Source organism: Erpetoichthys calabaricus, chromosome 8 (genome assembly GCF_900747795.2).
Source record: "Erpetoichthys calabaricus chromosome 8, fErpCal1.3, whole genome shotgun sequence".
NCBI lineage: Eukaryota > Metazoa > Chordata > Cladistia > Polypteriformes > Polypteridae > Erpetoichthys > Erpetoichthys calabaricus.
The window spans coordinates 47,832,419-47,848,960 of record NC_041401.2 but is presented as its reverse complement, the minus strand read 5'-3'; the positions used below and the strand labels follow the sequence as shown (position 1 = coordinate 47,848,960).

Here is a 16,542-nt window from a genome sequence, read left to right as displayed (position 1 = left end):
TAACTAATGACTGATTAAATCAAAACCATTATTTATTTATTTTGTGTTTAAAACATTTGTTTGCTTTGCATCATCCCACTATGGGCATCATTTATGCTATATGCAGTCATCATTCAGGTTAATCACTAGACCATAAAGCTTCTGCTTTTGTTGTAAAAGAAATGTCAAGTGCTTTGATATATATTTTCTCAAAACCATGTAGACAACATTTACCATATAGTGAAACATTTTAACTGCTCCTATTACTTGAAATAGTCAGACAGATTCTCCGGGTTTTTAATAGAACAGCAGTTGTGTAAATCTTAGTGTATTTATAAATATATATGTAATCACTAGCAGCAAAGAGTAGCCACCAAGTCTCCACAGGTAAGTAAGTCACATGTTTACCCTGAATTATACTTTCTGTCTTCTCATGTCTTCTGACTTCTTAGACATTATGGTACCAATTCACTCCACTTTAATGTTGTTGACATTAACAGATTAATAGTTATTTTAGTTATACAGTATACTGTTTCTGCATTACATGTTTTTCACATGTAAGATATATCTAAAGCATACATGCCTTAGGTATTTACCCTCTTATTACATGACTCTTCAAACTGATAGATAGATAGATAGATAGATAGATAGATAGATAGATAGATAGATAGATAGATAGATAGATAGATAGATAGATAGATAGATAGATAGATAGATAGATAGATAGATAGATAGATAGATAGATAGATAGATAGATAGATAGATAGATAGATAGATAGATTGTTTTAATTCTCTCCTTTGCTACTACCTCCAGAGGGTCCAGAGTGCATCCTTTAACTGAGCCTGAACTTCTAATTAGTGATGTTACCTGCACAGCACACCACATGGTGGATAATCACACCCTCACAGAGTTATAGAAGATGTGAAGGAACAGTCTGCTAAGGAAGAAGAGCCTGCTCCTCCCTTTCTTACAGTATATTGCTCCTGTATGTTCTGAAACCAGTCCAACATGTCATTGATGTACTGTACACCCCCAAGTGCTTGTAGGAGTGTACCACCTCTACATCCACTCCCTGAATAGTGACCGGACATTGAGTCTCTTTGGTGCGGTGAACGTCTATAACTCTTCCATCCAATTGCCTTGTAATTTCAGTTCAACATATTTTTGTATATTTTAAGCTGTTTTTAAGTTAACATTACATTCAGTTCTGATTCATACATGCAGTAAGACTTTTATTGTACAATATGTTGCAATAGTGACTATATAATATAATAATAGTAGTGATAATAATAATAATCTCTCTATTATATAAAAAAATCCTGGAATGAGACAAGACTTTTTAGCCTGGGATGAGACGTGACTTTTTCAGAGAGATAATTTCATGTCCCACAAGACGAGACTTTGTGCCAAGAGATTTAATCATGCCCAGGGCTGGAATTAAAAGAAAAAGAGTAGATGACAAAGTAGAACGTCATAAAGAGGTTCAAAAACGTTGGCGCGGTACACATGCAGAGCAGGTTAGAAATAATGAAAGTTCTAAAATTTGAATGTCTCAAAAAAAATGATAGTAAAGATCACATTAGGTTAAACAAATGGAAATTATTACTCGGTGAAATAACGGAACAGCGAAAAGAGATCAAATATATGGACATAGGTGATATGACAAAAGTATGTAGATATTGTTCGGATTTAAACTTTAAGTCGGAGACTTGTAGATCGTCTAATTCATGTTGCCATCAGGGAAAAGTAGTGTTTCTTCCCAATGAAGAGGCATATTCGCGAGAATTAAAATATTTATTGTTTGGTGAAAGTGAAATCCACATACACAAGCGGCAGAGATGCGAAGTGGCTGGCACGTAGCGTAGGCTGGGGAGATGGCAAGCGAAGCAAGAAGGGGGCAAAGCCCCCTAATAATAATAATAATAATAATTTTGAGGAGGTATCTGTCTAGTAAATGGTTTTAATCAATTTTCAAATGAAAGTTCCTAAACCCCAGTTAAGGAAATATATGGAATATACCTCCAAGACTCTTCCTAGAAATGGGCTTTCTTCCATATTGATCAAACATAAAGCAAGAAACCACTGACCAATCAGATACAGAGTTCCCTGACCAAGACAGTAGACATTGCCCAATATTTAATAATCTGCAAGGCTACTGAAGTAGAAGTAGTAGTAGTAGTCAATGGGAGAACGGTGGGCTGGTCAGAGGTAACCCCTGATAAAAAGCCACATAAAACAACACCGTAAATTTGCAAAAAAAAAACTAATCTTACAGGTTTGAGTAAACAAAATGTAATCACTTACCTGTAAAGCAAAGGTGTATGCCTTATGTATGGATTCCACTATAATATGTCTGACTAAAACGACAACTGTCAATTTGTCTTTCCATGACACCCACAGGTCAGTGATATCTTAAATTTACACAAGAGACTTGGCTTATGAATCCAGCTGCTGACTAACAAACAGTTCAGCCTGATCTCACAATAATAAGTGTAAGAAAATTACAACTATCTATTTGTATTTTAAAAGTCTTTCCATGCCACCCACAGATCAGTCCCATCACAGATTGACACAAATGACTTGACCTAGCAGTCCAGCTCCTGACTACCAAGCAGTTCAGCCTGAGGTAACACATTACCCAGCAAGCAGTGATTGCAGTGTACAACTGCCACAGTACCTGTCATGTGAAGAGGTCCATTAACGTTTGGTTAAAAATCTTTATCTAAATTAATGTATAAATATTTAAATGTTAAAATGAAATGTTCTTTAAGTATAATCAGTCACATATGCCACTTTCTGCAGTGTGATTGAGATTATATTCCTTTTTATGAATTCAGAAGTGAGAAAGGGAAGTAGAACAAAATGTAACTGTTATACTGTGCAAAGAAAATCTCAGTAATGCACAATCCTGATTTAAAAGTAAGTTTTCTTATTATTATTACTTTTTTTATACTGCAGCAAATAGGGAAGTTTCCTAAGTTATATGATATACAAAGCTCTTTGAAATAATTAGAAGAAATAAAATTATACACCCACATGATTTGTTTTCTGTCAAAATAATAAACAAACAAAAAATATGTCTAAATGACTAATAGATGAAGAATTATCTAAGGATTCATACATCTGTTATTTATTCATAACATTCTCAAAGTCACTTAACCCAGACAGTAACGGGGCAGAGCTCCATTCTGGCAGCACTTGGTCACAAAACAACACTCACACAGGGCCAATGTGACATTGCCAAGCAATCTAGCCAGAACATCTTTGAGATATGAAGAAAACCAGTGTACTTGGAGGAAGATAGGACATAAACATAAGAATTGTGGGTGTGAGGGGCAGCAACTCAAATTATTCTTCAATATATTATTTGTTCAAAACAAACAAACTAAAATTAAAATACAGGTATTATTCTGATAAAACTGTGATACTAATAAATAATAAAATGTTAATCATGTTATAACAAGAATACCAATTACAGAATACCAATCACAAAAGCTTTCAGTTATTAAAAAAATAATAAATACAGCCAGCTTTATATTTCCCCACTACTACTACTACTACCGGGTCACATTTTATAAAATATGATTTGGAAAACGGAAAGGCCCAGTATTTAGGATTGCTGGTGTGTGGAGTCTGTAATTCTTTTCCCACATTCACGATGGTTTCCGCTGACAACACTTATCTCTTTCCATGCTCCTACTGTTAGGTTGACCAGTAATTTTAAATCAGCGTGGTAAGTCGAAATAGGGTTGTGTATCAAAGGGTACATTTTGTCATTCATTCATTTATAATACATTTTGAAAACTCAGTTCATTCAGTTTTTGGGCATAGAGGGCTGGACCGTATCTTAACGCACTGATACTCACTCATACAGGACAATTTGGAGTCATAATTAACCAAATATGCACATCTTTGGTATGTTGATGCTACATGGGGTATCTAGAGAAGCATTTACACTGACATGGAATGACATCTTTGAACTTTGGAACAGTGTGATGTTAACCATTGTGCCCTCGATTAACTAAAATGCTCAAGATATGAAATTAGTGACCTTGGCAGCAGTGATGGAACCCCCCAATCAGACATGTCCAGCGTTGCCTCCTGGGAGGAGGGGATGTCCACCAGGCTAAGGAATTCCTCAAAGTGTTCCTTCCACCACTTCACATATTCACCAGAAGAGTTAAGCAACCCTCCGTCCCTGCATAACATAGTCGGGACAAGGTTTTGTCTTTCCCTATGGCCTGAGGACTCAGTGGGGGTAAGGCTGCTGATGACATCTGAACAGAGATCTTGAAAATACTGGACAATTTTTGGATAGTGTGGTTAACATATCGATTCAGTATTGCATGGAAGGATGGTAAAACAAATTTGGAATGACAGACCGGTGTGGTGGTCCTAATATTTAAGAAAGCTGATCAGAAGGTGTCTTCCAACTACTGAGGGATCACACTCCTCCTCCCTCCAGATGAAACATTTGGAAGGGTGCCTGAGTTTTGTGGTTTTCATGGACAGGATATCAAGGCACAGCTGTAGATGTGAGGGTTTCTGGTTGGAGCAGCTATGGGTAGCATCATGGCATTATGCAGATCATGTTGTTCTCTTTGCCTCATCTGACTGTGACCTTTAGCACATACTCAAATGATTCCCTGCTGAGTGTGAAGCAGCTGGGTTGCGGATCAGCACCTTCAAGTCTAAGTTAATGGTTCTCTGTCAGAGAAGAGTGTTTTGCACTCTTCGGGTGAGGAGTGAACAACTGCCCTTATTGGAGGAGTTCAGGTATCTTAGGAATCTTGTTCATGAGTGACAGAAAAAGGGAACATGAGATCGACAAGCAGATTGAAGCCGGAAATAGCTGTTCTGTGATTGCTGTACCTGGTGGTGAAGTGGGAGCTGAATCTGAAAGACCAGTCGATCTACATCCCTGTCCTCACCTTTGGTCATAAGCTATGGATAATGACTGAATGAATGAGATCACCAGTACCAGCAGCAGAAATGAGGTTTCTTTACAGGGAGGCTGGGCTAACAATCCATGATAGGATGAAACTCTCTGTGATTTGGGACAGTAGAGTAGAGCTACTGCTCTTCTAGATTGAGAGGAGCCAGTTGTGGTGGTTTGAGCATTTAGTAAGGGTGTCCCTGGGCTGCTTCTCCTACAGCGGCTCTAGGCAAGTCCCACTGAGCAGATAACCTGTGGGCTTGGGAACACCCAAAAATTCCCCAGGAAGAAGTGGGATCTGGAGCTGTGGACAGGGAAGTGACCCTCACCAGGAAAAGCTGTTAACAAAATGAGATGAGATGTATAAAATGAGTTTTGGGCAATCTTTTTTGTCTTTTTATGAAAACTTTTTATAGATAAATTAAAGGGTAGTGGTACTTAAATTGAAAATCCTAACTAAATCAGTAAAAAAAATGTTTAATTATAGTGAAGACTGTGCATGTAATGCATCTCAACCACCAACAGAAAGTACATGGCCTACTATCAGGCAGTTTATGTCATACTTCATGATGAAATTCTTATTTATTTCAATGGCAAGGGCGCTAGATCATTCCCATTCATCCGAGGCAATCAGAAAGTAATAATTAATATATTTATCATTTTAAAGGCACTTACTTGCTGTCAACACTGGTTTCATACATAATTCATTCGAGTCCAAAAGATTAAATAACAAAGAGTCCCACAAATGTTTTTAATCATTTTCATAATCGGCAAGACAGAGCCACAATAAAACATTAACGAAAACAACATGATTACTTAGTAAATAAATTTGTGGATATGTTTTCTAGACTGTTGAGTTCCGTTTCATCCTACATTACCACATATTAATATAGAGTAAATATTTGGACTATATTAATTTACTTTATAATAATCAGAGTACAGAATATTTATTAATTTAGCTTATGTACATTTACTTATTTGGTTGACACCTTTTCCAAGGCGACTTATAACCTTTATGATACAGTTGGTTACATTTCTTTTGGTTTTCCAAAAGGTCAAGTGACTTGCTCATGGACACACAGTGTCCGTAGCAGGAACTGAACCAACAAGCACAGGGCTTGAAGTACAAAGCCTTAACCACTGTACCACACTTGCAGCGTATTTACTTGTTCATATGGACAATACATAAGAAGGAAAGAACATAAGAAGTTTGACAAATGAGGGGATACAATTCAGTCTATGATTGATTTGTTTATTAATAGCTAAGTTGTTTCAATATATTATCCAGGGACTTTTATAAAAGTTTTCAAGGTTTCTGGTTCAGCTATGTGCCTCAGTAATTTGCTCAAGAGTTGCATAATATTTTGTGTGAAAGGTGTTTCCATGTTTCTGCCTTAAATGCACCATCCCTTAGTTTTCACCAGTGTCCTTGAGTATGTGACTCGCTATTTAATTGAAAGAACAGTGCTGAATTGACTTTATTGATGCCTTTGAGATTCTGAAGTCCTGGATAAGTACCCACACATCCTTATCTGCTCCACGCTAAAGAGGTTTAATTCTCAGAGGCTCTCAGATTAGGAGATGCCCTTTAGTCCCAGGAAACACTGAGTTGGTCTTGTTTGTATAGCTTCTAAAGCTGCTAAGTCCTTTTCTGGGAATGGTGACCAGAACATAGAATACTCCAAATGGCATCTCACTAATGCATTATAGCATCTGAGCATAACTCTTCTAAAATTACATTAAATCTTTTGGAAATTGTTATGAAAAAAGTCACAATTTTGCATTTTCTGTATAGTTTATATTTTCTATTTAAATGGATTTACCTACTTTTACAATTCAATCTACATGCTTCTTCCAGGGTTGGAATAAGTTTAAAAAAGAACTGATGGTTGATATTTGTAAGTATTTTTATATTATTACTTTATTTTTTTTTTCCAGATAGTAAACTATGGTGGGCAGATGAAACTTCAGGTACATTGGGTACCACAAACAAGAAAGATGGAAGAAATCCAATCATACTGAGGAATAAGACAACAGGGGTTGTCCACATGAAAATATATGATAAAGATGGACAAAAAGGTTAGCTGTTCACTAAATCTGTAATGTTTTGGCATTTTGTTAGCTGTCCTTGTTAAACAACATAAGCGTTCATTAGAATGTTGCAGATAAAGGGATTCTGCACACTGCTTAAGAGAAAATACACAGAGTTGGTTATCTTATAAAACATGTGGCTGTCCTTCTTTATTAGATTTATTATCTTAGATAACAAAAAAAAAAATAAGGCTGATTTTCTCTTCTGTCTCTCCTAATAAGAGACGGCATTATTGTGTATGTGAGCTACAAAACAATGGAGAAATGACACTATTGATCACTGTCAGTCAACAATGCAGTCCTACAAAGCTATTAACTGAATAAATCACTGTTTGAATACATTTTAGAATACTAACATTGGCATCTTTTAACAATTGTATCTCTGTTGATATTGGTATACTTACATTTTTGCTTAGTTTAAAATTCACATGAAACAATTGAAATTTGCTTATAGTTTATTGACATTTAATTTTCACCTATCAATCATGCTGTTAAGGTCAGAGTAAGAGATTGTCATGTCTTTCCCATCATTAAACAACAAACAAAAACTTTCTTTTCCATTCACACTTTACAGTGTATTCCGGCAGAGTCAGATTTAAGGCAGTAATCACAAAAAAATAAAAGCTTCACTCCATCTCCGTACAAATGATACACTTCTCCGCACTCATCCATGATGGGACAGATTAAAAATGTCCTTATAGCATGTCTTTGGAATGTGAAAGGACATTGGAGTGCTTCACGTGGACACAGGGTGAACAGAAATGATAATCAGTCCAGGGATCAAGCAGTGTACCATAATTTCAACCTTTAATAAATTGAGTTTTAGTTTCAGTGTCTTCTACAGTGAAAATAATCTTCTGCATATGTGTTTATATATGTTTATATAAAAATTCCACAAAAGATCTTTTTTGAAGCTAATGACTTTGTATTAAAAATGGCACTCCTTTTGGTCTTTCTAAGAGATTTTATTAATGTCTAGGCATAATTTGCATGAGGGATATTGGTGTTCTTAAAGGAATTAGAAATCAGGTTAAACAACCTTTAATCCTTGCATTATTGTTAAGGAGTTTAAATACAGAGGAGCCATAGCCCTCATCTTAATGAATTATTGGCAAAATCATCAATATTAATGACAGGTCCATTAACAGTATTGGTACAGATACCTTAAATGTTCCATTAGTATAAAAAAATGGCAATTAAGTAGTCCTCAAGGTAAATCTTTTTACTGCCTCTTCAAACTTCTTTAGACCAATTAGTTACTTCATTTATCTCTTTGACAGAGACCACAGGGGAGCCAGAAGATGTCTCATTAGTCTACTTCAAATTAGCCAAAAGGAGTAGCTTCTATCCTGAATTTGAGGAACAAAATAGCACAATAGCATAAGAGACTGAATTTCACGCAAATTTATGTAAAAATGATGAAACTGATTTAATGTCCTCATCAGTTGCCCTACTCCAGGATCCTGTATTTAAAAAAATAACATTTTTTGGATTTAGTTCTCATTGATGTAGAGAAAAGCCAAGCAAAATGACGCCTTTTATTGGCTAACTAAAAAAATTACAATATGCAAGCTTTCGAGGCAACTCAGGCTCCTTCTTCAGGCAAGATGTTCTCATTGATATAATTTTACTGTAATATAACGTAACGAATATAGGAGATAAAATGAAAAAGGTGGGAAGAGTGCTGATTTCACAAAATATTAAGCAAAGGTGATATGCAACATTATTTCTTACATTCTGTTATCTTAGTACAGGTTTGATACCGTATCTGATACTGCAAGTTGGAGACCCTTAGACACAGAAGTCAATTTGTTATTAGCTTCAATATTTGGGGATCACAACCAGCCTAACTGTTAAATCCTGAATTGGTGTGCCATTTTGTAAGACTTTACACTTGCTTCTTCTGTTTAGGCAGCAATCCATGTCAACAGAATAATGGGGGATGTTCACAGCTTTGTTTGCCTACATCAGAAACCACGAGAAGTTGTGCTTGTACTGTCGGATACAATCTACGAAACGACCGGATGTCATGTGAAGGTACAATAAATATGATCTCTATTCACACAAAGTTGCTTTCATGCATTTTTTGTACCTTTCATTCCATCACTTATTATTATTTACTCAACATGATGTTTTCCCCTTCTTATAAACAGGTATTGATTCATTCCTAATCTATTCAGTTCATGAAGGAGTAAGAGGAATTTCTTTGGATCCCAATGACAACATAGAAACCCTCATGCCTATAAAGGGATCTTTATTTGCAGTGGGAGTGGACTTTCATGCAGGTACTACAGCATGCTATTGTAAATCCAGAGCCTTGCATTTACTGAAAATTACATAAACAAAGAGTATTAATTTAGAGCTAATGACTCCTGACAGCAGAGGTAGAAAGAAATGTTTCACAGTTGTTTGGCATATGTCCAAATATCTCCTGCTGTTTTATTATATGCTTTTACATGTTATGATGCTGTTTTTTTATGAATTTTTTCTTAATTTTAAAACATACTGGGACTATAGCTAATACAGAGCATTACCTATATACAGTACGGTTTTAGCTAGACTCATGCTTATGATACGCTTCTCTAACATCAGTAATTCTTCCTAGAGAAGCCTTTAAGTCTATCAGTATTGTCAATATTAGCATTTCTATTCACTTTTTGGAGCTATTTTCTTTTTATAAAGTTGAGAAAGAAACTTTAAACTCATTAATGCAAAATCACTGGTTTATGTCATTGTACCTTCAGGGAAGGTCACTGAAAACTTGATTATTTTTTCTAGTCAGGACAAGGAGGATAAAAACAGTTCTAAATTAGACAACAGATGTGTTTAGCCAAAGTGGGTTGAATACCAGTCATTGAGTGTCCCCAAATACTGAATCCCAATATGGTATACAGAAGGCCATAAGTGCTACATACTGTAAGTGAGGCAGTATTCCCAAGCTATTTCTCTGAAACTATACGTTAAAACAGAGGAGCCCATTTTCCAAATTTGTAATGCCACGATTTATAAAAGAAAACTTGACAGGGAACATGCATATATTAGGTACAACTCTGACCCATGTATACACAACATTTAGGAGAAACTGGTAATTGATGACACCCTTCCTTAAAGTAGGACTTGCACGCATAATAATTGATATCACTGAGCCGTTGTAATGTAATTGACTCTAACAACATATTACACTTCAAAAGTAAAGAATATGATGTTAAGACTGTATTTTAGTTCCTTTTAAGTTGGCCAAGGCTGCACTGAAGAGCTTTTTTGTTTTTTTCATCAGTTTATATCGCCTCACTATTTTCACTTCTCAGATAATATCTCAGCCAAGCTTTAGTCAGTCGTGCCCACTGTGCTGGAAGCCATTAACTGACCGGTGAGGCGCTTCATCCAGGTTTTGTATGGTGTGGGTGTATGTAAATAAAGCATAATATGTTTTTGCCAACATAAAAAGACAATTTCCAGCAGTGTCTGGTCCTCCTAATGTAATCGGAGCACATTACTGCACTCATATTGCATACAATAAGGGCACCTAGTGAGAATGAAGCTGCTTTTGTTAACGATTAGCAATGACATTCTATTAAAGCACAAATCATCCGTGATGCCAAGATGTGGCTGACAAATGTCGTGTCTGAGTGGGTCATTTCCTGGTTCATTTATTTTGAGGCAAAGTAGCTTTGGCAGATGTGATGATACTGTACATAGTTAATGGCCTGTTGGTAAGGTAATGGGCTGGACCCTCACTGGCCAGTATTATTCATTGTTAACAGCAATGTGTCAATGTAACAGCAATATTTACATGGTGATACTGGTTATCTGGTCAGATGCAGGCACCTGTCATCCTTCCCTGTACCCACCAGATGCAGGCACCTGTCATCTTTCCCTGTACCCCCAGTATGCAGAGGAAAGGCGCTATAATGTCATGTATGCTTTTGTGCTATCTGTTGCAGAGCACAGCACTATACTCTTGAATGCAGTGTCTCAGAGCGTCAGGTGGGAGACTTCTCTACCAACCAATGAAATGCTGCAGCATTGTGATTGCATATGTATGAGGTTGATTAGCATACTCAATATAGAGATGTTTTAAAGCTGTGTTCGAGGCACATTCACATATGCATATTTACAGGGTGATTGTAATTGATAAAGGGTAATTTGCATAGAACTGTATGTATGTCAGGTTTTATAAATATGATTTTTTCAGCATAGGCATTTTCCTGATTTTTTTTGGTGTGTGAAAATCCTTGCAAAGTTTTAAAAATGAGACTCCTGGAGAAAAGTAGTGGGGTTCTGCTTTATTTAAAGAAGCACATTGTTCATTAATCAGATGGCTTTATGTCCCACTATTCTTCTGCATTATGAGTGCTGGTAGCTCTAAAACTTTATGTGGCACCCTATGGTTTCTTGTGTAGATAAGATGATGCATAAATTGCCACTTTTAGTAAGTGCACATTGAATACACAGGTAAAATTCAACAGCCTACAGGAAAAGGACTAAAAGGTAGCAGAGACACTTACTGTATGGAGATAATGACAGTAAAAGAAAAGAAACCAGAGGAAGTTTATTTTGCGAAGAGAGCTCTTTACTACTTCTTTGGTTATTTACAATTTTGGCATCTCTTTTAATTAGAAACTCAGGCCCAAATTGTTGCTATTTGTTTTGTGTTATTTTAGTTTATGTTACCTCTCTGTAGCATTTTGGAAAAATAAATGTTTTTTTTCAAAGTTCTGGTGTAGTTTTCATAACAAGGCAAGTTGATGGATAGAGAACTCACGCATGATATACAAGTCCCATCAAATTCCAGAGTCCAACACTGAAAGAAATTTTAGCATACACTTTTGAAAGGGAGCAAATGAGAATCTCATCCTCTAATATTTGAAGAACAGTTATACCCTTTCCTTCCAGTTTCACTTCATTCAGGAGTTCTGTGAGTTACCATTTGTAAGATCATACCTTCCCACTTTGTTCTGTTTATGTGTACATTTCTATCTGAGTCTTGGAAGAAATATGAGGTTGCTGTTAATTTGCTGTTTGCACACAAAGCAGCTTAGGATCTACAGTAACTTTTCTTCATGAAAATAAAACAAAAAAATGAAAGAATTGCATTCAAGGATAAGTTTGGTATTTTCAGAGTCAAAGTTATTTTTCACAGTCATAGCATACATTCCTTTGCCCCTGAAACTTGAGTTTTTAAGTTAAGCATTATTTAAAAAAATGCTTCAGGCATTTCTGGAGCAAATGAATGTATGTTTATTGTGAAATGAGGTCAGCATTATGTCATAACATGACGAATTTGGGTAACAAAGGTATCGCTGAATTATTCCACTGTGAGATGCCACTTGGAAGGACCTTCATATGAGATTTGTCCCTGTGAAGCTTGTATTTCTGAAATTTCTCACAGCATATAAATTCATCACTGATGTATGTTGTACTCTGACCTTCTTCTCATTGTGTACTGCTAAACTTAATGAATATTCTGAAGCTGTATATTGAGGGCCTTCTTTCCCTGTTCTGAGTGCCATGACATTTAAGCAGATAAGTCACCTGGCAACTTCTCTGTCATAGAATGAATACTAGAGACCACTGTCCATTTGTGTGAGAAAACTAATTGTACTGTAGGTGGCTTTTTGATTCTATTTCCAGATTAACTTCCAAGCCTGTGTATAGAGGATAACAGGAAGCTAGTTATGAATGTAGAAAGAACAATAAGATAGAAAAAAAACATAAAAATTTGTCATATTTATTGCAAATAAAGCACAAACATACAGAAATAAACAGGAACAATAAAGTATTTGAATAAACAAAAGGAATGCAAAAAGCTATTGTTTCTCTGGCCCTACTTATACAGACTAGTCACTCTGTCTACCTAGTGGATTGACTAACCCACTACTTAAACAAGTACTTGTCTTTCTCAACTTTGTCTGTTATTCTTTGGCTTTTCTTTTAGAACATTAGAACACTGGAATAATTTTGGTGAGAGTAGGCCATTTAGCCCAGCAAGCTCTCCAATCCTATTTATATAGATTCTCCAAAAATGTGCATGTGTGAAGAAAAACATTTGAGAAAGACTTACCCTTAACAAGTTTACAAATGTATCCCTGTGTTCTTATTGACAAAATTATTTTGACGTAACAGAAGAGATCCACTGTGGTAATTTCCTTTATGATTGTAAACACTTCTGTCATGTCACTTCTTAATCTTCTATTGTTTAAAGGGAAAATATTCAACATTTTATTCTGTCAGATAACAAAAGGCAGGGAAGAAAGCTTAGTGGGTCAGGAAATGAGTGAATCTAAACTAAAAGCAAAAACCAGACCATGTTTTTATTTGAATGTATTAAAAGTAAGTAACATTCTATACAAAGAAGTCAAACTTGACAAAACTAAATTCAATTCAACCCCCACCCATGAGAAAGAGAGGATGGCCAACAGCCAGAGTAAAACTGGAAGAGTAGAAAACAGGGGGGAGAATCATTTTCCCCTTATTTTAAAATGTTATTGATTAGATCCTGCCAGTTTTTACCAGATACACAGAAATAACTTGGAGAACAAACCCAAATGCTTGCCAAAAAGAAATGTGTGAAAATTGAAAACCAAAAGTCAGATAATGTTACCAACACCAAGTCTTTGTTTATGTTCAGAAACTTTGAAAATTGGAAGTGAGTGACACTGACCTTTACACTTTGTTTGACATTGGGTAGCAGCAACACGTCAACCAACGGAGTGCTAAAGTGAGCGGTTTCAACACAAAAAACAAAATGATGTGAAAAATTTTGACAAATTTCAACATGTCCAAAATGTTGTTCTAGCTAAAAGCTCCTAAGAAAGTCCAAAACATCTTGGTGAAAAAACTCGAAGGACAAAACGAAAAAATTAAAAATGTAAATGAACCCAAACCATGACACTCTTTCAATCTTTCCTCACAGCATTTAGCTCCCAGTCCCAGAATCTGCCTAGATGCTCTTCTCTAGAGCTACTGCATCTTTTTTTGTAATATGGAAACCAAAACTATACACAGTAGTCAAGGTGAGGCATCACTAGTGAGTTATATAATAACTTAAGCATAACACCCCTTGACTTGTGCTATATAACCTTAGACTGTATTAGTCTTCCTCATCACTTCTGTAAACCACTATCTGTATGTCTGCCAGTCAAGCCCTTGCCATGACTTACTTTCAAAATCCAAGGTCACAAGTTCGCTTACTAGAAGTAATTATTAAATACCAACATGGTATTACTTCCAGGGTATTTTCTAATTATTTTGGGTTAGGACCATTAGAGGTTCTGATGCCATCATTCTAGAGCTTTCACTGTTCCTGCAGCCCCAACTCCTTCCTCTTCTTCTTTTTTTGGCTGCTTCTGTTAGTTGTTGCCACAGCAGATCATCTTCTTCCATATCTTTCTGTCCTCTGCATCTTGTTCTGTTACATCCATCACCTGCATGTCTTCTCTCACCACATCCATAAACCTTCTGTTAGGCCGTCCACTTTTTCTTTTGCCTGGCAGTTCTATCCTTAGCATCTTTCTCCCAATATACCCAGCATCTCTCCTCTGCACATGTCCAAACCAACGCAATCTTTCCTCTATGACTTGGTCTCCCAACCGTCCAACTTGAGCTGACCTTCTAATGTACTCATTTCTAATCCTGCCCATCCTCGTCACACCCAATGCAAATCTTAACATCTCTAACTCTGCCACCTCCAGCTCTGTCTCCTGCTTTCTGGTCAGTGCCACCGTCTCCAACCCATATAACATAGCTGGTCTCACTACCGTCCTGTAGACCTTCCCTTTCACACTTGCTGATACCCGTCTGTCACAAATTACTCCTGACACTCTTCTCCACCCATTCCACCCTGTCTGCACTCTCTTTTTCACCTTTCTTCCACAATCCCCATTACTCTGTATTAATTATTAATTACATTAATAATTATTAATAATTATAAAGAATTATTAGTATTAATGTATTAATTACATTAATCCAACTCCTACCTCTCTTTTAAAGGGCCAGGTAGCCGCCAGTTAATCAGTCAGTTTGAATATGCAGCAGAGATCCACATATACTTTAGAGGACCTGCTTTCTGTCACCTACCACTCTGGGGGATTTCTGTTAACATACAATATATTCAGTATATATACAATGAATAAAACTTAAGTATATCATTTAAAATAAAACAAGATTCAATTAGAAGAATTCTTCAAATATTGCACTGCAGTTTGGGATTTTGTCCAATAACTTGAAAGTACATTTGCATTTTAAAAGTAATTCATTAGAGAAATTGATATAGAACCCCTGCTGTTGGGTTGCTACTTAAAATTCAGACTGTTTTGTCTTCTAATAATCAACATGACTTGGAGCTAGTTATTTAGATAATGCATGATAATTTAACATTTATTATTTTAGTAAACATCCAATCTTTTTATTTATTTTCTAATGAAACCACTGCAAATGATTTGTAGAAGCAGCAACTCTTTTTATTAAAACATTAAACTTTGAGTTTCTTTATTTTCTGGACAGATAGATAGACAGATGTTAAGTGACTACTGTTAAATCGATACTATATAACAAATCTGCAGTGACAAAGAAGAATATTACGGATGACACCCAGGTTCCTCTTGTATATACTTGTTGCAAGCACACTGCTGTTGTCACCTGGCATGCTCTGTTTCAGTGGGTACAGTATATTCTCTATGGACAGCCTTCCCCTTAGTCCTCCTTCTCTCTCGTTCTCTGCAAATTAAAAAATTCCTATCACCTCCTGCATCATAAGACTATCATTGGGAGCACAAGGACAGGTGTGACATCAATCTTCCTCCATTTCTAATACACCATTGTAATGAGGTCATATCCCAGCCTGTGTCCCCTTTGATTGTTTAATTATGCAGACAATCTTGAGCAAAACAGATAAACATTCATAATTAAAGCTTAAGGACATAAATGAAACCAACCCTCATATACATTTCACACTTGATATTGGAGCCACATTATTGAGAACACATTTTTAATTACCTAGTACATATATGTCTGTGCAATTGACTTAAAAATGGTTTAGATGTAGTAGGCACATTGCAATAAGGATTGAACTTATTCATAACTGTAAAAACAGAAGTACAAATGATCTTTTCTCATGACATTTAAACAAAAAGCTTAAACAAATTAACTGTGTCAAACATTTTTATTTTAGGCTTTATGATTAAATAACATAATGATTAAATAACATAATGTGAATTTAATATACAGTACAACCTTCAATTACTGTACTTTACATTCAGTATTGTTGAGATAGGCATGGAAACTCACAACCTTGATCAACAATTCTGGATTTGAAAATGGATGCATGAATGGATTAAAAATGTGATAATTTACTTTATCAGGCCTACTCTATTGAGATTCAGTATTACTTTGCAGCTTAATCCTACTCTTTTATCTACTCCAGGTACACATATATACAGTTCTGTCTTCTGGATTGCATCCCCAAACTCTGACTACCTATATAAATGGTTTTTCTCAGTTTTCAAAGCACATATCATTTGAAATTCATAATCAT

General features: G+C 35.8%; 1 protein-coding gene across 1 annotated transcript in view; it reads left to right on the top strand.

Moving 5' to 3' along the window:
- The window catches only part of lrp1bb (low density lipoprotein receptor-related protein 1Bb), a 2,167,948-nt gene that overhangs the window by 1,600,886 nt on the left and 550,520 nt on the right, over window positions 1-16,542 (top strand). The window contains exons 33-35 of the mRNA XM_051931086.1: window positions 6,855-6,995; window positions 8,919-9,044; window positions 9,161-9,292. Of these exons, the coding sequence (XP_051787046.1) occupies window positions 6,855-6,995; window positions 8,919-9,044; window positions 9,161-9,292 (399 nt within the window). The remainder of the gene's footprint in view (window positions 1-6,854; window positions 6,996-8,918; window positions 9,045-9,160; window positions 9,293-16,542) is intronic.